At 51.1% G+C, this 19678-nt stretch overlaps 2 protein-coding genes across 3 annotated transcripts in view; one reads left to right on the top strand and one right to left on the bottom strand.

Annotated features, from left to right (window-relative positions):
- TUBGCP4 (tubulin gamma complex component 4) overlaps window positions 1-8301 on the bottom strand; it is a 14984-nt gene extending 6683 nt beyond the window's left edge. Inside the window, exons 1-10 of one of the 2 annotated variants that reach the window (XM_028707030.2) lie at window positions 8159-8301; window positions 7814-8059; window positions 7059-7163; window positions 5614-5667; window positions 3388-3444; window positions 2984-3063; window positions 2563-2764; window positions 1900-2065; window positions 740-864; window positions 22-72 (exon numbers count right to left, since the gene is read on the bottom strand). In XM_028707030.2, the coding sequence (XP_028562863.2) occupies window positions 22-72; window positions 740-864; window positions 1900-2065; window positions 2563-2764; window positions 2984-3063; window positions 3388-3444; window positions 5614-5667; window positions 7059-7163; window positions 7814-8059; window positions 8159-8245 (1173 nt within the window). In that variant the 5' untranslated portion in view covers window positions 8246-8301. The remainder of the gene's footprint in view (window positions 1-21; window positions 73-739; window positions 865-1899; window positions 2066-2562; window positions 2765-2983; window positions 3064-3387; window positions 3445-5613; window positions 5668-7058; window positions 7164-7813; window positions 8060-8158) is intronic. The other variant, XM_028707031.2, reaches the window with a different exon arrangement.
- Window positions 8302-12257: 3956 nt separating this feature from the next.
- Window positions 12258-19678, top strand: part of IQGAP1 (IQ motif containing GTPase activating protein 1) — a 45480-nt gene continuing 38059 nt past the window's right edge. Inside the window, exons 1-2 of the mRNA XM_028706315.2 lie at window positions 12258-12555; window positions 17365-17464. Coding sequence (XP_028562148.2) covers window positions 12501-12555; window positions 17365-17464 — 155 coding nt within the window. The 5' untranslated portion in view covers window positions 12258-12500. The remainder of the gene's footprint in view (window positions 12556-17364; window positions 17465-19678) is intronic.

Here is a 19678-nt window from a genome sequence, read left to right on the forward strand (position 1 = left end):
CCTATGGGGGTTTGCATGTACCTTCAGTTGTCCTATTAAATCCGATTCTTCCACCATGAGCTTCCATAAGTGCTAAGGGAGAGAAAACAATCCATCAGCATCAAGAACCAGGGATGCACAGCAGCAGCAGCAGCTGTGAGCACCTTCCACCCCACTGCAGCCAGGGCTTGATCTGTTTGCTGTCAGTGACAGAGACTACTTGCCCATTGCTGGGCAAGGCTCTCCCTGCTCTATATGGCAGGACTGACAAACAGCTGGTCTATGGGATATTGTAACAGTTGAGGCTTTTAAAAAGCTTAATTATTGTGCAAGGTGCATTAGCAAAAGACAAGTGTTAATTCTGGATCCCCACCTGTCACCCCTCCCCCCGCACCAATTAGACTTTTGAAAAGCAGGGGAGAGGACTAATATCACCTCACTCTGTGCATTGATCTGCCATTAAAATCAAATCTCCCCCACAGAGATTAGGCTTTATTAAAGCTTTTATTGTTGCTAATGGGAGCTTTTAAAATAGTGATGCTTTCTTGAGAGGGGAGAGAATTCACTGAATGGGTGCTGGTGGTGGTGATCAGGTTGCTCTGGCACTTTTGACTCCATCCCAGCAAGTAATCCCAAGAAGGAATGTGGCCCTCAGCCTGAAAAAGGGTTTCCAACAAGCTCTGGCGAGGGGTTTGCAAATGGCTCTCTGCTGCTACCTCACAAAGAACTTAGCACATGCAACTCTAGAGCTACGGCTGACCTCTGCCACAGTGCTCCGTATCCAGTCCACCACTGTCTCAAAGTCCACCAGGTTGAAGAGAGGCTGCTGTTTGAGGCGATGCAGCTCAGCCGCAAAGGTGTCCTCCTGGTTCTTCAGGATGGAGCCTGTGAGGCAACGGAAGGCAAGGAAGAGTGGCCTAACCTGGACACAAGATGCCAGTCATGGCCTCCATCAGCAGAGCTTTGCAGAGGACAAAGGCTGTTCAAGATTGCATCAAGATCCAGCTTGGAAAAGTGGAGGAGAGGAAAAGGGGGGGAAATTGCTCTCCCACTTTTCCAAGCAAGTTCTTGCATAGGTCAGAATTTAAGACGAGAGTGTTTGCATTGTAAGAATTGGAAGCCTTTCAAGCTTCTGAAACACACTGAGCTTCAGTGAAGTTTTGCATCCGTGAGCACCAGAGCCTGTTCTCCTTTTTGCTTTGTGGCTGACAGATGCCAACAACCTGAGCTTATACAGTAGACGGCCAAAACGCTTCAAATATTTTAAACAGAGGGAAATAGAAAACTGCTTCACTCCAGCCCATTGAGGACTGTGCAACGCACACAGTGATGGCAGCAGATGCAACTTCAGTTTGGGAAACTGGTAACAAAGCAGACAATGGAGGTGGGCTGAGGACAGTCTGCCTTTGTTTTCTCCTGGAAACAGCTGGCTGGTATTAAGTCAAAAAACCTCTTGCTGTTCCAAAGTGGCCTTCCTGAGAGCACGGCACTGTGGCTCCAAAATCTTTTCAGTGCTTCCCAGTCGTTCTGTATTAAGTACAAATACCAGAGCTAGGAGGAAGCAGGTCCTTCTTCGAACCTGCTTTAAAACGCACGCACGCGCGCACACACACACACACACACTCTCTCTCTATATATATATATTCTCCTTTCTCTGGCAGAGTAGAGGGGTCCTTTACCTTTACGGAGCCACCATACTCTACCTCAAGGAAAGAGTGGCAGAGCAAGGGGGAGGGGTGGCTCAAGTGCTTTGCAGGGAGGGTCCATTACATCTTGCGCAGACCCCTGGTGAGGCATCCCAGCACTTCCCTGCTGTGTCCCAGGGTGCCCTTATGAATGGACAGCCAAGAAACAACCACCCTGCAGTTTTCAATCCTTGCTGCCCCCACGCAGAATGAAATGAGGCAAAGTGTCTCCTACCTTTTTTGGTAAGGCTCACATTTTGACTCTCAAACATCTGGACAGACTCTCCCACAAAAAGGATCTTCTCAGCAACTCGCACAGGGATGTAGGATGGCAGCATTTCAATCCGCAGAGAGAACTGCTTTGGGGATGGTGCCAACATGTTCTCCTCTTCAATCAGCCGCTGTTGGAAGGAGAGGTGAAAATGGGGGAAAGTCAAAGAACCCCACGCACAAATGTGGGGGCTCCAAGTAGAAAGCCCCGCCCCCAATCCTGAGGACTGTCCATCAAAGGATAGGTGTGTGTTAAGACTTAGTTGGAACCACCAAGCTGTGTCAGCGGGGAGCAGAGCAGGATTCTTGTTCCATGAAACAATGGCTGAGGAGTCAGAAAAGAATACTTGAGCTATCAAAAAATACAGTTCTAGATCCAACTACAAAAAGATGACTGGAGGGGACTGAACAGGTTTCACGAGGCAAGAGAGCCCCTGGCTCAGTGGCTGAGCATCTGCTTTGCATGCAAGCAGCCTTGCATGTCCAACCCCCCAACAACATCTCCAAGTGGGACAGGGAGAAGCCTGTGAAGCCCTAGGGAGGGGCTGCTAGGCAGTGTGGACTATGTCGAGCTAGAGGGACTGGGAGGCGGATTCAGCTTCCTTTGTATGTAGCACCCAAACCTCACCATGTCCTGCAGCTCTCGCAGCTGTTTCCCCGTCAGCCCTCCGATCCCCAGGTCCTCCTCCTCATCTTCAGGCTGGGCAGGGACAGACCCCGAAGAAGGGCCTTGCTTGATGAAGAACTCCTCATGTTGGTCCAGGAGCAGCCCATGCAGCATCCAGGCAGAGAGCTGCTTGTACATGGCAGCATGGCACATGGCCAAGACCCTGGAGGGGGGCACAGCAGCAGAGGGAAGGGGGCTTGACCAGGCTGCAGCCACAATGGAGCTGCTGCCATTGGTGGCTGGGGACAGGGAAACAAGCACCATCCAAGGCAACAGTGGGACTTCAGGAACATTAACTTGTTCAGGGGGCAGGTTCCCAGGACCCATAACCTGGCATTCCTCCTTAGCGCATGGGCTGGCCCCACCCAGGAGGGTTTCTTACTTTTCCAAAGCACGGCGCACAGGTGGCAGACCACCTCGGCTATGTCTGTGAACCACCTCCAGGATTTGACAGCCATGAATCTGCAAAGGAAAAGCAGATCCCTTGCAAGAGCTGATGTTACCACATGTTCCTACAACACTGGCTGGCAGCTGGATTCTGAAAGGTCCAGAGACCAGCTGGCCTGGATGGAGGAAGAGGAGCCCATCTTAAGCTCCTCATCCACATGCAGGCAGCATTTCAAGCTCCCTGCTCTACTTTTCTGTGGATGATGGTACCAGAACTACTACTTCCCATTTTTCACCTCTAGTTACACACAAGATTTGCCCTCTATTATCAAATCAAGCCAGGCAGGTGCCTGTGAAAAGAGGGCCACCACCAAGGGAGATCAGGATTCTCAACTGTACCTTCTGGGTCTTTATTTGCTCCACCACAGTCATCAGTGAGGGGAAAAGGAGCTGGAACTGCAAAACAAGAATCAGCTGGTGAGGAATGATTTGCTAGTTTGAGACAATAATGGGGGGAAAAGAGAACAGAATGTTGTACTTAATGTGACAGACGAGATCTTTTTCTAATGTGGGTTGGGAATCCTCCTATGAGCTGCTCCTCCCACTCACTCCAATAGGGAAGGCTATGAGACAGACTGCGTGGGAAAGAGCCTTTCTTAATTTCAATGTCACATAGCAAAATGGAAGTATCTTCCTTCTTGCACAGGGGCTTCATTTGTGTGTTGCCTTCATGGTTTGTCCCCCCCCACCCTGCAGTTGGGGCTCCCCTCGATAGTCTACCTAAATAAGTAGACACCTACTAAGATGACCTCCCTAACTTCATTAATTCTTCAAGGAATGTTATTTGCCCCCTTTTAAGGTGCAGACACTGTACCTGCTGTGTAGATAAAAGTGTCAGATTTCTCTTGCTTAGGACATCAGAAATTGGAAATGGCTGCCAAGATTCTACTCACAGAGATTCACTCTGCCACAGTATGTTTCCTAAACCACACACAATTACTTGCACCACACTTTAGGTTTTTGCAAACTTTCCGCATGATCAGGATTATGTTCCTTAAGATAATGCCTGTGCAAGCCTTTTTCTCAAAACGGGAAAGGAAAGGCATCAGGCAAGGATGCAATAACTAACAAGGATCAACATCAATGCAGGCTATAAATGCAGTTCGGAAGACTAAGCTTCCCTTCAGACCCAAAGTACATATTAAATACTGCACAAAAGATGTGCCACCTTAATGAACCAGTTGGAGGAGGCATGTGGATTGCAGCCTCCTAGTTTCTCTGTGTGTCTACAGAGTTTCCTTGTGAAAAGCTCTGATGCTGCTGCCGCCGCCACCTGGCCTGGGTCCAGAATTTTGCTATTATCACTGAAAATGGGCATCTGCCTAAACTAATGTTACCTTTCCTGAGGAGGCCCTTTGCTCATAGGATGGGTACTCTAGCAAAAACTGAGCTTGCCTAGGCAGCCCCCTGCCCCACAAGAATGTGGTCTGATTAACCCCCTTGTCTTCCTTCAGTGCAGCCTGCAATGTAGAATAATTTTCAGTGGAAGGCAGCCAACAGGAGTTAAGAGTGATGCATACATAATCATCCCTAGGCAGCTCTCCTTTCTCTTTGGCGGGAAGAGAGACTGAGTCCCCTGTCGGGATCCGGAGCCTCTCCAAACTGACTAGGTGAATAAAGGTGCTCTGGGGGGAAAGCTGGTAAGTGGCCCCTCAGACGGAGCCAGAGCTCTTGTATAAGACCTCCATTCTCATATTCTAGCCACTCAGGATGATAAACCTTTTATCTCTCTTTCCAAGCTTCCTGTGTCCCAAGAGCCTCTCTCTTAGAGACTCAAGAAAGTACCGTATTTTTCACCCTATAGGACGCACTTTTTCCCCTCCAAAAATGAAGGGGAAATCTGTGTGCATCCTATGGAGCGAATGCAGGCTTTCGCTGAAGTGTGGAGAGCGAGAGGGGTCGGTGCGCACCGACCCCTCTTGCTCTCCAGGCTTCAGGAAGCTATCAGCAAGTCTAGGGAGCCCTGCGGGAGTTCCCACAAGGCTCCCTAGACTGCGGATAGCAGCCTGCTACCCGGAGCGCCGGGCACGCTGAAGCAAAGCACCCCACACTTCGGACAGATATCCGCGGCGGGGGGGTGGGTGTAATTTTTTTTTTGCTTTATTCCCCCCCCCCAAAAAAAAAGTAGGTGCGTCCTATGGACCGGTGCGTCCTATAGGGCAAAAAATACAGGAGGGCCCTTACAGAGATTGGGATAGCCAATGAATCAGACTGAGGGAAGGAAGAGAATCTTTGCCTTTATGGAGGTTGTGTCAAGGCTTGCTCCTGCCTCAATTTTTTATTTTTTTTTATTCCACTGCAGGAAAAGGATCAGAGACAGGAAACTGGCCGTGGAGCCCCATCCCTTGTGCTAGAGCTCCAGGGCTCAGCCAGAGAAGAACAAGAGCAGTTGAGGTCCTGCCCTTCAAAACAGACCTCCAGATCTTATTCAAGGCAGTCAGTGTGAACTAATACAGCTCACTCATATAGGCAAGCCTCTTTTCAGCAGGCAACCATGAAGAGAAGGCACCATCAAGAGAAGGCAGCTCCTCTAACAGAAGGGAGGTATGGGCAGGGAGAACTCACTTGATCCAGCGAATAATTGACATGCGAGATGGTAAGGTGAGGATCGGCCAGAAACTGCAAAAAATGAAAGGTGGGTGAGAGACTGGAGTAAGTATTTGTTTTGACTTCTTGTTTTGCAAATCCTAAATTGCACAAGCAGGAAAGGAACACTCTCTGGAGCTTTTTGAATATAGCAGTTATACGGATGGCACTGTTTCCTACAGAGATCCAACATACATGGGAGGAATTAGCAATGCATGACACTGGCTGGCATGTCAAGAACTGTCCGTGTCCAGACCTTTTAGGTCAAAGCAGTGGGATAACAAAGCAAGGTTTATTCAGTATACTCGTTACCTACACTGGCCTGTTGCTTTTAAATTATAAATTGGTAAGTGCTGATTTGAGGCACAGACAATCTTTGGCTGTGGAGCCCTACGCCTGAAGCCAGGGAAAATACAGCAACTTGGTGCAAGTTGGCTTGTCAGGTAAGCACCTGCTGGGTCTGGAACCACCTCCAGCCTTAGCCCCTGCTTCTGTAGAGAAGGGAAACTCCTCCAGCCTCAGCTTTCAATATTGCATTAAGCTCCTCTTGCCCATTCTCTCAACTAGCCTTTTCTCACATCCTCCTTCTGCTCCTTGCCTGCTCTCCCCCCCCCCCCCAAAAAAAACCTGCATGTTGCTGCCTGTTTGGGAGATTCCTTCATCCTCTTCAATTGTGCTTTCCCTGCTCTTGCCTTCCAGTACTGTGTACCTGGGAGATAATGAGTTGGTGCTTTGGGCATCATGGTCAATAAGTTGCCCCAGCCCTGCACTCACTCTGGGCTCATTTTGGGTCTGTGGCTGCTGCCGACCCTTGACTTACACCCAGAGTACTAGGCTGGAACTGATTGGCTGCCAGTAACCAGATCCCCTGGGGCATTTTAGAGCTTGGTGTTAGAACAGTTGTCCTTTTATAGCCATGTCTCTCTCCCCATGCCCCCACCACCACACCACACCAAAGTTCAGGAGGTAGCTGCAACCAGTTCTTCTCTCTGAGCTTCAATTTTGCAACTGGCTCAGATGGGTGGATGCCGTGCCCTTGCTGCTTACCAGAAGAGAAGCTTGTCTTCTCTTGCTTCAAGGGGCCAACACCTCCTCTATGGTTTAGCTGCTACAGAGCTACGCAGCCATGGTGCTGGAATTTAATGCTCATCAGCATTTTTGTCTGCATGGCTAATAATTTTGTCTCTGTTAATAATGAAGGACACCATCAACATATGCAATCTGATTGGTGCCCTCTCTGCTAAGCAAGCAAGTAGTCATTTATGCTCTATTCTTGTACCATGTCTAGTTGTGGGGTGGCTTAGTGAAAAGGAGTTATGAATACAGATTAACAAACCACTATTAGTGACAAAAACCTGCAGTTGGATTTGATGGGCAGAGCATCATGCAATATTTACTACAGAAACCCACTGTGCCCTCCTTACCTCCTGCTCCAAGTCAAGCAGGGCCTGCCGATATGGACGCAGCACGGCATCAAGCCCAGTGCAGAAAGCCCGCAGATAAATCCCTTGCTGGGAGGGGTGCAGATCCTGAAAGTGGATCAAGGAAGGGTTAATCTCCTGGCATGCATAAGGCTCTAGAACCACCTCTATTGCCATGAGTGGAAGCGACCCAAAGGCAACGCACCCCCCCCCTCGCCCCTCCATTGTTCTGGGACTGCATCCTGCCACAAAAGCCCTTGCACAGGAGGTGCAATTAGGAGAAGGGCTTGTTCAATAAATGCACACATTGCTTTTCAAGAAAGCTCCTCCACAAACATCAGTGTTTTTTGACAGCAGTATTACAGTACAACGCTCTTCCATAAAAGCAGCCAAAACAATGAACACCCCCAAGGCCCAGCAATTGAAAAAAGAAAGCCAGGGGGAAAATAAACCTCGGAGGACCTCATGGACAGGGATGTGGGGCCCTTCTGTATTGAGGGGCAGGAGAGAGAGAGATGCGGAGGTGGCTGGCTGCAGCCCTTGATGTCCTGGCTCTTTTAGGCCTCGAGAATGGACGGAGAAAAACAGCCTGTGAGGGAAAGGGCCAAGCCGCTTCCGCAGAGGGTCACTGCCCATAATCGGCCGGAGAAGTGACAGGCAAGCGGGCAAAAGTGGGGGCCTCGCCTGCGTACCTCCCTGACGGGCCCGCGAAGCGCCAGCGGGGAAGGCGCTCTGCACATGCTCAGGGGACCGCTCACCTGCGGCTGCACGGGCAGGGCTGCTGCTGCTGAAGGGGCTGACGGGGCGCCGGGGGGAGGCTGCTGCTGCTGCAGCCCGCCCTGCGAGGAGCCTCCTTGCGAGGGCGGCGGCTGGACGTGCTCGGCTGCGAACTGCTCGACGAAGTCGCTGAAGCGAATGTAGAAGGCGCCGAGGCGGCAGACGCGGGCCAGGAGGGCGGCCTCGCTCGGGTGAAGGAAGGGCGGCAGCACCGGCTCCTGAGGCACCTGCGGGAGGGGAGGGCAACGAGAAGCCGGTTAGGGTGGGAGGCGGCAGCGGCGGCGGCCTGGGGCGCCTCTTCCCCAGGGGGCGGAGCGGGACGCCACCTGCAGGCAGACGCTGCCGCCGCCTCCAACGGCGACGAAGAGGCCTCCGGTGTAGCCGCGCAGCGCCAACAGCAGCTCGTGGATCATCGCGGCGGCCGGCGAAGAGCGAACGACGGCGCCCCGCAAGGCCCGACGGGAAAAGGAGGGGTGCGCGCGCCTACCGCCTCCGAGCGCATAGAGCTAGCAAAAGGTTGGGAAGAGCAGGCGGCCCTCACCGCGCGCGGCTCCTTGGCCGTGCACTTGCAAAGCTGAGCGGGACAGCGCTTCAAACCGCCCTGACCGCTTGGAGAATTCGCTAGGTGTCGCGAGGAGAGCGGCAGCAGGAGATCTGTGCGCGGCTTTGCAAAAAAAACGAAGCACGGGCGAGGAAGCCAATCGCAGCAAGCGCTGCAGGGAAGATTTTGGGGGCGAGGCGGGGATGTGCTTTCAATGCACTGCTTGTACGTGTAGAGCTAGCAAAAGATAGCAGAGGCAGGAGGCTCTCGGCTGCGGGGCTGCGTTCAAACCGCCCGCGACTTTGGATGGAGGAGGGGCGGGTTTCAGAATGGAATTCGTAAGGTGCCCCGCGTGGGCGTAGCTAGGATTTGGGGGGCGGGGGGAGCAGGACACTCACCTGTCATCATCCTCTGTCTGGCTCTGTCTAGCAGATTCGGAATTAAATGTCCCAACTACAGTTGTTTTAAATTACTTTATTTTGGCCCCAAGTGTTCAGGAAAATCTCAAAATCTTCAGTCGTTTGAAAACTAGAAAATTAAAAAATTAACATCAGTGAGTACCTTTCTTGCGGTTAACGAGTATATTTTGCAAAATTACAAAGAACTCGCTTTTTAGGCACTAGCGCATTTACTACAGGTTCCGATAAAGCAGAATATTTGGCTAACAGAGCGGCAGCAAGGATGAATTGAGCTTTGGTGGCAGCAGAATCTAGCTGGAGTGTCCATTTCCTCCTGTTGCCATTTCCTTCTAGTGATAATCTCTCCAACCCTTCAATGATGCTCATAAAATGCTCTTTGAAAACTGCAATACTTTTAATTATTTGATTTGGGGGCAGCAGCTGCCCCCCTGCCTACACCCATGGTGCCACGAGGGGGGGCAGCAATGACATCCACAGCCACAGGTGAACTGCACGTGGCTATGTAAAAAAAGAAACACTTTCCAACCGCTTGACAGATATATGGGGGACTCCCATTAGTGGAGACACGATGTTGGGGGGGGCAGGCTTTTGTGTCCGGATTTTAATTTTTAGAGAGCTCTCATTCGGAGAACGATGGTGGACTGGCTGCATTTGCAGGGTCATTTTAAAAACGTTTGTAGCCTGAAATAATATATCCGGAGGTTTAAATCAGAACTAAGTTACAAAGAGGAGGGACTCTGATATTGGCTGCTACACGCGCATGTGTTTGTGTGTGTGTGTGAGAGAGATTGCTACCCAGCGCTTTTTTTCTGGGGAGATGCATACCCCTAAACATTTTGTGAATCTAAGTTTGGCCTCATTGAGCGGGAGTATTTCAATATGAGTAGGAAAATGAGAGTACCCCTAAAAAACTAAAACAATTTATTTAAGGTAGATAAGGACAAGATGAAATTATACAATTGAATATAAATATAGATGGGAAATGGCTATGTATTGTGAGTACTTATCTACTTTTAAAAATGTTCACTTATGATCTTTTTCTCTTCTTTATTCTTTCTTTGTTCTTTTTTCCTTTTTTCCTGATATCTTATCTTTCATTTCACTGCGGATGATACCCAGCTCTACCTCTCTTTTAAATCAGAACCAGTGAAGGCGGTGAAGGTCCTGTGTGAGTGTCTGGAGGCGGTTGGAGGATGGATGGCGGCTAACAGATTGAGGTTGAATCCTGACAAGACAGAAGTACTGTTTTTGGGGGACAGGAGGCGGGCAGGTGTGGAGGATTCCCTGGTCCTGAATGGGGTAACTGTGCCCCTGAAGGACCAGGTGTGCAGCCTGGGAGTCATTTTGGACTCACAGCTGTCCATGGAGGCACAGGTCAAATCCGTGTCCAGGGCAGCTGTTTACCAGCTCCATCTGGTACGTAGGCTGAGACCCTATCTGCCTGCGGACTGTCTCGCCAGAGTGGTACATGCTCTGGTTATCTCCCGCTTGGACTACTGCAATGCACTCTACGTGGGGCTACCTTTGAAGGTGACTCGGAAACTACAACTAATCCAGAATGCGGCAGCTAGACTGGTGACTGGGAGCGGCCGCCGAGACCATATAACACCGGTCTTGAAAGACTTGCATTGGCTCCCAGTACGTTTCCGAGCACAATTCAAAGTGTTGGTGCTGACCTTTAAAGCCCTAAACGGCCTCGGTCCAGTATACCTGAAGGAGCGTCTCCACCCCCATCATTCTGCCCGGACGCTGAGGTCCAGCGCCGAGGGCCTTCTGGCGGTTCCCTCATTGCGAGAAGCAAAGCTACAGGGAACCAGGCAGAGGGCCTTCTCGGTAGTGGCGCCCACCCTGTGGAACGCCCTTCCAGCAGATGTCAAAGTGATAAATAACTACCTGACATTCAAGAGACATCTTAAGGCAGCCCTGTTCAGGGAAGTTTTTAACATGTGATATTTTATTGTATTTTTGGTTTTTATGGAAGCCGCCCAGAGTGGCTGGGGAGGCCCAGCCAGATGGGCGGGGTATAAATAATAAATTATTATTATTATTATTATATACTGCTTTATTGTGAATAGCATCTTATAGAGTTATAAATAACTGTAAATATGAAAAGAGACAAAATATTCTCTATTTTCCCCCCTTGGTTAGATGGATTTTCTTTTGTATTTTCTTTTGTTGTGAATATGTATGTTTTCTAATTTGTACTTAATAAAAATATATTTTAAAAAAGAGAGTACCCCTAAACATTTTTTTTAAAGAAAAAAAGCACTGTTGCTACCTAATAAAAAAACCTGATTTTTTCTTATGGTTTCCAGTTGGCGGCAGGGTTGCCAACTTGAATAAAATATGGGAGGGCAGGCAAGCCCCGCCCCGCATAATCAATCACATGACAGGGTGCAGGCACACAATTTGAATGGCAATAACCATCAACTAGGGCGGGGGGGGGGATAGCCGTCAACCTTCTCTTTTTTTTTGCGGGAAATTCCCTTATTCCAGCGCTGTTTACCGCTGCTATCCCGGATTGTTAGATATCCCGCAGGCTGTCCCCGGGACAGGAGAGGCTGCTGATCGCTTATTTTCAAATCTGAAAGTTGACAGCTATGGGGGGGCTGGAGCCCTCAAATATTTTATTGGGGGGCAGCGAAGACTCCTCTGCGTGACTCTTATGAGGGGAAGAAAAAAATTCCAGGAAACCGAAATACGACCTCGTTTCTTCGTGGCCTCGCCAAAATCTGCCGTCATTAAAGGAAACGAACCTTCCCCGCCCCACTTCTATCAATGTGCCCCATTGTGAGTTTGATTCCTCCCGCTTTGAGGTGCCCCCCCACCCCGAGCATGCGCAGAATGTCTTCTCTTTCCTCGGGGAACAAGCAACCGATTTGCTACCAAGCAGGGCTGAAGCCCTCCAATGCCTCTCATCCCCGCATGGTATTACTAGATCGCCCTGGAGCTGCCTTCATATCGGTGGGGCTCCCTCCTTCCCGAGGAAGCGGAGGCAGCTCGCTCCGTGGTGGCGTCCGCCTGTTTCCTGCAGATCATTCGCGGTTGCACTGGGCGAGGAGTTAGCAATGCAGAGTTGCAAACTGCAACGGTACAGAACACCGCCCCCACTTCCCAAATGGGTCCCTTTGCCCCAGTGTCCTGGTTTCCAACCGCAGCTAGCCCGGAGCCGCAACAAGGAGGCGGAAAGCGGGCAATACGAAGGCAAGACCTTCCTCGTCGGCAACAGCGGGGTATCCTGCCTCTGGACATGGAGGTTCTCCGCGGAGTCGCGCGTCTTCAGGAAAGGGGCCGTGCATCGCCTCTCGGGCTCTTCTCCGGTGGGAGCCCTTTCCCCGCTGCGGCGCTCCCCGGAGAGGCTCCAGCCGCCGCTTCTTCCAGCAAGTGCCCACTGGGCGGGGCGACCTGGCGGAGGCTCCTGCCAAGCTGGTTGGGCTGGGAGGTGCAGCCGGAGACACACCCCGCTGGGCTGGCCCGACAGCGCCGCCGCCGCGCCAGGAAGGAGAACGGGCGGCCGCTCCCTACCGCCTTCCCCTCCGCCTCCACCTCCTCGCCGCCGCCCAACGGACGGAGCGGACACTCCCCTCCCGCGTTCCGAGCAGCCGCCGCAGCCTGAGAAACAGCAGCAGCCTTCTCGTCCCGGCCGGACGACCAAGGGGCTCCGACTAGACGGAACCGCCGCCTCTCCCTCTGCCTTGGCTCGTCCTCATGGCCACCCCGGAGGAGATCGACGGGGCGGGCGTGGCCCGGCCCCACTACGGCTGTGAGTCTCGGGCCGAGGGAGGGAAGGGCGCGTTGCTTGCGGCTTGAGAGATGCCTCGGGCCGTCGGTTTAGTGCCAGCGTCTCCTCCTCCTCCGCCGGGGCCGCTTTGTTGGAGCTGGCGCCCAGGCACAGCCCTTACCGGGCCCGGAGGAATCGTTCCGACTGGCGGGGAAGGAGGACGCTGGGTCGCTTGGCCCGGGGCTGTGGGTTTATTTGGCCGAGCAGGAAGCCGGGCCCGCTGTGAAAGTCTCGGCGCCCCCTGCCTCCCCATCGCCCCCTCAACATGGCGGGCGGGCGGGCGGGAAGCAGTGCTCCCGGGATTGCTCGTGTGAACGGCCTGCCTCGCCGAGCGGCGCGCGTTTCTCTCGGGCTCGTTTGCACGCGCTGTCGCTTTTCGCGGGGTTACGGGCTGGGTCCCCTGTTGGGCATCTTTGAGCGAAGCAGCCGCCTTCTCTCGCGCTCTTTCTTTTCCCGGGAGGGCCGGGGAGGGGGAGAGGAAGAGGGGGAGGCCCGATTTTAGGGGCCATGGGGCGGGGTAAGGACCGCTCCCCTCCTGGAGCAGGAAGGGCGGCGACGTGCAGCTCGTGGGGCGGGTTCTCGGCACTAACTGCCCGTTCTCCCAGCTCCATGGATGCCTCGCTTCACCAAGCGCAGGAGGCTTGGCTCCCACCGAGCAGGGTGGCAGCCTTTGGCCGAATCAAACCTCCATGGTTGAGGGCAGTCTACCTTTCCACGTGGGCGTCAGCGGATAACTCGCTGGTTTCTGTGAGGAGGAGTTTCAGGGCTGGACTAGATGCAAAAGGTGTCATACCAGCGAGGCAGTGCTTAGCCGCCCTCACATTTTGTAAGGAGACACCTTGGCATCCCAGGGAAGTACTGAGAGCTAGAAAACATTGGAAGAGTCCCAATATTTCAGTGTTGCTGGGCTCAGGCGACTGTGTGTTCCCTATTTCTTGTGAACTCTGTGGATGACACTCCTTTGTGCAAGTGAATGAAGCTCAAGGTTTCTGCCTGCAGCTGAGTGCTGGGTTTAGGCTGGAAATGGGTCTGAGTGGTGGGGGTGGGGGCAAGTTAAAGAGCTGAACCTTTGCCATAACCTGTTGGATTTCTGCCTGCTAATCCAAGCTACCCTTTCCATTTAGAAAGTGGGGGAAATGAGCTGTCTATTTGTTTGCCAGCCTTCCTGCAAAGACCTGATGGTTCTCCCTACCCCCATTTTATCCTCCCAACAACCCTGTGAGGTAGGTTAGGCTGAGAGACAGGGCTGACCAGGGATCAGCCAATGAACTTTTGGGCTGATGGGCATTTGAACCTGGATCTCCCCACCCCTAATTCAGCAGTCAGTAACTATTACATCAGCCTGGCTCTCTGTATTGGTGGCAGCAGGGGGGTTTTAAAAAACGGTGAAGCCTTACTTTAAAACCCACATTCTTTCATAAGTCATTGCTGCTACTTTTTGTGGGTGAGCTGTGTGAATAATGCTGCTGCCCAGTTCCTGCTATGCCAAACTGCCAGGAAATGGCAGCATCGAAAACAGCCACAGGATCTGTCTACAGGCAATAAGGATGGTGGCTCTGTCCTTTCCTATCTCTCCAGGCGTAGTTTCAAAGCTGGCAGCAGGAAGGGATTGCTCTTTGGCGGCTCTGGAACTGCTGGCTATAGAATCAGGCCTGGCTGGTGAGGTGCAAAAGGGGCTATTACTATTATTTATTAAATTTGTATACCACCCTTCATCCTTAGGCCTTGGAACGATTCACAGACAGTGGGGTTTGTCTGTTGCAGGGAATGTTTATGAGCATCCCCAGTTTTTCTTCTGTGAAATGGGTACTTTGTGGTGTCCCTGACAGCTCTTAGATTTTTTAAAATATATCCCTGGGCCCAGAAATGCTGGGGACCCCTGCTTTAGGGAGAGTACAGCCCCTCCAGAGCATGTGGAGCACCACCATCCTGGACACACAAAGCTGTCAGACGGTTCTTTTACCTTGTCAGGTTGGCTTTTCAGTTTACTGGGCCTCATCCAGTCCATTATTGTTTCCAAACCCTTGCCCGACAGATCTGGTTTTCACCAGTGGATGAGCTCATTCAGTGGCTTCACGTAAGGGTTGAAAAACATGGGGGCAGAATGGCAAATGTCACGGGACAGAAGTACAGTCATACCTCAGGTTATAGCCGCTTCAGGTTGCGTTTTTCGGGTTGTGGACTGCCGAAACCCAGAAGTACCGGAACGGGTTACTTCCGGGTTTCAGCGGTCGCGCATGTGCGGAAGTGCTAAATTGCGCATTGCACATGCACAGAAGCGCTGAATCGCAACCCGCACGTGCGTAAACACGGGTTGCGAATGCTGTGGGTTGCGAACGTGCATCCCGCACGGATCACGTTTGCAACCCGAGCATCCACTGTATCCACAAACCTCTACCTGGAATTGGCCCAGCAGGTAGGAGTGGATGACCCCGTTAGAGGCAGTGTGGCATATGTGGGTGTATATATGCTATTCATTTAAACACACCCCAGAAATAATCCTGGGAACTGTAGTTTACCATTCACTGAGCTACAGTTCCCAGCACTCTTATCAAACTGCAGGGTGGTGTAGGAATGTGCTGTCAATTACAGCGTGCAGCTGTAATCTGAGCCAGGACTTTTCAGCTCCAGGGTTGGAACTGGAGCATCTTGTGTGCAAGTCTTGTTCATCCTGGCTGCTCAAGGGGTGTCAGGATTGTCTCATTCGGATGACTGAAGCAATGAGTGTGTCTTGAACTGAGGATCTTCTCCCAAACCACTATGTTAAAGGAAGCTATTTTAGGATCCTCTGATTTAAATAGTTGCCCGGGAATATAATGTGCCCTTGTAAAATATCATAGAATTGTGGAGCTGGGAGGGACCCCAGTGGTCATCTAGTCCAACCCCCTGCAGTGCAGGAATCTCAGCTAGAGCATCCATGACAGATGGTCATCCAACATCTTCTTAAAACCTCCAAGGAAGGAGAGTCCACAACTTCCCGAGGGACACCTTTCCACTGTCTTATCTTGGGTCCTGCAGGACTGGTTGTGAGGAGCAGGGCCTTTTTGGTTGTGGGGCTGGTGCTGTGAAGTACCCTCCCACTGGAGGTCCTCATTACCCCGCAATTATAGCCTTATCTCTCCAACTAGATTTGATGGATACTTTTTAAAATGTGGAGCATGGGACTGTTACCAAAGCCACTGAACTAAAGCTGACTTTCCTACACAAAGGGAATCAGTGGGGATCTTACACCTGAGGCAAAGTGTTATAAATGTTACGATCTGTCAGATATATTTCTGTGGCAAATCATGAATATTTACCACTGTCAGCCAAACAGCCTGGTATTTTTAGATGCAGGGAGGGAAGGTGCCCTTTGCTCTGTTCTCCCAGAGGAGTCAGCGGAGCGTTCTCATGCCTCACTTTGGCTAGACCGTTCCTTTTCTGACTCATGGAGAAACGCGTTTCTGCTCACAAACTATCCTCCCATGCTTCTGGAAGGTTCTGGGCACTGACTGGTCAAGATCTCAAAGTTTTATACAGAAAGCGCCACTGAGAAGCCCCGCCCATTTCACAAAAGCTCACTTTGCCTCAAATCAAGTAGTTCTGTAGTGCAGAATCTCAGGTGTTGGTCTTTTAAGGTGTCACAAGACTCCTTGTCTGATGCAAAAGGCATGTGGGCTCTAGGGCCCAAAGTCTGCTTTTTGCTTACAGGATTTGGAGTGGCTCTGTTTCATGGCAAACCAGGAAGCTGTAATTATTATAACATTCAGTTAGTAAGCTGGCTTGTTCAGCAAAGAGAGGAGGATGGTGATGATGATGATGATAATTATTATTTTATTTGTACCCTGCCCATGTGACTGGGTTGCCCCAGCCACTCTTGCTGCCTCTGCAAGAGTCACTGATTTGTGTCTTGTCTCCCCCCCAAGGCATGGGGTTAGTTTGTCTATTTCTTGTGAATGGTTGTGAGCATAGTCAGGAAGTCTCAGAAGAACTTTCAGTTTCAGGCAGTGCAGTGGCTTTATGTTGTCATCAGCTTGTTTTTTATTTGTGGAGGGGGGGAAGGGAGCACACTGAATGTAAACTGTTCACCCTCTTGTCACAGCAGGTGTGTGCACCTGGCAAGTCTGTCCTTGGACTGGCTATCTGGATTAGCTTCCTCCTCTGTTGGAGCCTCTGCTCTGCGTGGTGGAGCCTTATTTCAGTACTTTCTGGGGTGGGCAGGATGCTCCCTGCACTGTGCTTTCGGTTGGCGAGCGTCTTCCCAGCGGAGTCTGGGGTTAAAATCCTGCTCCTGGTTTTTGCAAACAAGGCAGCCCTGGCAATCTTCTTGCCTAAGGGGTGAGAGGGTGGGTAAAAATGCTTTAAATTAAATACATATTTGTGGTATAGGAGAGTTGACTCCCCATTTGTTGCTTGTTAATAGTATTTTAATATTCTTTTGGAAGCCGCCCAGAGTGGCTGGGGAAGCCCAGCCAGATGGGCGGGGTATAAATAATAAATTGTTGTTGTTGTTGTTGTTGTTGTTGTTGTTGTTGTTGTTGTTGTTGTTGTTGTTGTTGTTGTTGTTGTTGCTGCTGCTGCTTGTGGGACTTGGAGGGAACAGGTGAGCCATTCAAAAAACAAAAACAAACCCTTGGCACTAGCTGTCCTGTTTGGGGGGAGTGCCGGACCTTGGGTGCTTCTGGGCACCCAGTGAGGCTTTGCTCCTTCAGCTCCCAACACCTCCCACCTGGGGACGACCCCCTGTTGAGCTGCACTTTGCCTCGGGGCCTTCTGGCTTCCCTGGACTGACCCTGTCCTGCCTTTTTGCAGCTGTCCTGGATAATGAGAGGATGACTGCAGAAGAGATGGATGAGCGGAGACGGCAGAATGTGGCCTATGAATATCTTTGCCACCTGGAGGAAGCCAAGAGGTAAGGGGGCCCTTTCAGAGGGGTGGTGAGCCCCATGCTGCTAACATGCCCAAGGGGTATCATTGGCTCGAACCACCAGTGGTGCTCATTGCAGCTTCCAGCTGGGGTGGGAAGTGGAACAGAGCATCCCTGAGCAGTTCGACCTGCTGCTTTGTTGCCAGGTCTAACCTTTTGCAGAAACAGCTGCCCCGTTTTCTGGCACCTAGAGACAGGCCAATTAAGCTGCTCCGTTGCTTTCTCTTTGGCTGTGCCACTCCCACCTGCAGTTCCCAGTGGATTATTTTTGACCTCTTTTTACTCCTTTTGCTTTCAAAGAAACCTTATTTTCATATCATCTGAAGCTGCTCTGGAAACAAATAGTATTTTAAGCATAAATCAGCATGTGGCCGCCAAATTAATGAGTGCGATTACGGGGCAGAATAATAACACTGCTGGATACGAAAGCAAAAGGGTAGTGGTTAATAGCCTAGAAGATAAATCAGGTTTGTGGGATATGTCAGAAGGTGAGGGAAGCTTAGGGTTTAATAGGGAGGCTGCTTCCTGCAATGGGGGAATGTATCAAGAGTGTTTTGGGGTTGGTTATGGGTTGCGTTTGATCTCTGAACTGGCCATGGAGCTACAGGAGTGGAGAGGATTTAAGAGCAGGCTCAACACTGCTTTTGCAGATGCTTGAGGTGGATTGATGATGTCCTACGGTCCAGAGGCAGTTCAGGTTCTCTTGCTCTAGGAAGAGAGGAAGCTGCCTCATACCATTGGCCCATCTAGCCCAGTGTTGTTTACAAGGCAAGCCCAGGATTTCAGGAAGTGGACTGTTCCCCAGTTCTGCCTGGAAGTGCTGTGCATCAAGCCCAGAGACCTTCCCAAGGTAGAGTAGAGCCACCAAGAAACCTTTCCCTGGAGCATCTTTCTCTGAGCATCTTGCCCCCTGCTCCCTTGAGGCTTCTTGGGAGCCTTTTCTGTGACAAGGCAAGCCCTGGAACAGGAACCAGAGCAAGGGGTTATCTCCACTTGCCAAACTGGTGTCCGGTCTCCCCTCCAAGCAGCACCTGAGATTTGGGCTGATGGGGAATCCCTGGCCCACAGCTCCCATGAGTTCACCCCCCACCAGCAACATTTGCTGCCCAAATTGGTGCGATGTGGTTGACCCTAACCACCTCCTTCCTCTCTCTCTCTCTCTCTCTCTCTCTTCCTAATATGACACAGGAACTGTTGGGCCAAGAATGAGATGAGGAAGTGACTCACGTTTTCCTCCCTCCTTTCTTTCTTCCGGGCCCCAAGTGCAGAGCCTGCAGCAGCCTTGCAAGAGGCTTTGCGCTTCTGCAATTTGCGAAGCCTTTCCAGTTAGAAATTTTGGTTTGGTTAGTTGGCGATAAAGTGCCCTCTAGGCCCTTCTCAGCTAGTTTCCATCTCTTAAAGCTGTTGACAAAGGGCTCTCCTCTGAAGGGTGGAGAAGTTGTGGGGAAATAGCTGGCTGGGCTCAAGTGTTTCGTGAACTTCGCCTTGGATTGAGTAAATCTGTGGAGCCTGAAGCTATGATGGTTTTTTTGCTCAGTGTTGTTGAAGTGCGATGCAGTTTGAAATCCACAGGGTAGGCAGCTTGTTGGGTTATCCGATTTGGGCAGCCAGGTGAGAGCCCCTTTGATGCCACCTGTCAACCAGTCGTGGGACCAAATACTTTCGAAACGGGCCATAACAAATGGATCAGCACCGCCCACAGAGTCATGTTGGTTTCCATTTATTTCATTGGCCAATGAGAGAGCGTCTCTCTTTTTCTCTGGGTCATTAATCATTCTGATCTGATGTGAACGATGGATGTGAGAGACTCTCTGATTGGATTCTTAGTGTCTGTCTGGATTTCCTGCTGCAGTCATAAATGTGCTTGGAAATTCCTCTTTTCCCTTGTGTTCTATCTGGCTTGCTCTCGTGGTGTTTTCTGAAAAATCTGTAAAAGTAGTTTGCAAAAATAAAACTAAACTTTGTTTTTAGCAAGTATCCTCTTGTGGTTGTTCTGCTGCTTTGCCATCTGCAGCAAAAGGTCAGTATTTTTGGCTGGTAAGAGCATCTGCCCTGTGAAGTGTCAGTGGGCTCTGCTTTGTGGACACTGTAGTTGCGGAGCAGCAAAGGCAAAACTTCCACTCCTGCCCTCATGCTGATCCGCAGTTGATCCATCTGGGGATGAGAGACGACAGCCTTATTTTATGGATGACCTTCCGT

This window comes from Podarcis muralis, chromosome 14 (assembly GCF_964188315.1).
Source record: "Podarcis muralis chromosome 14, rPodMur119.hap1.1, whole genome shotgun sequence".
Taxonomy (NCBI): domain Eukaryota; kingdom Metazoa; phylum Chordata; class Lepidosauria; order Squamata; family Lacertidae; genus Podarcis; species Podarcis muralis.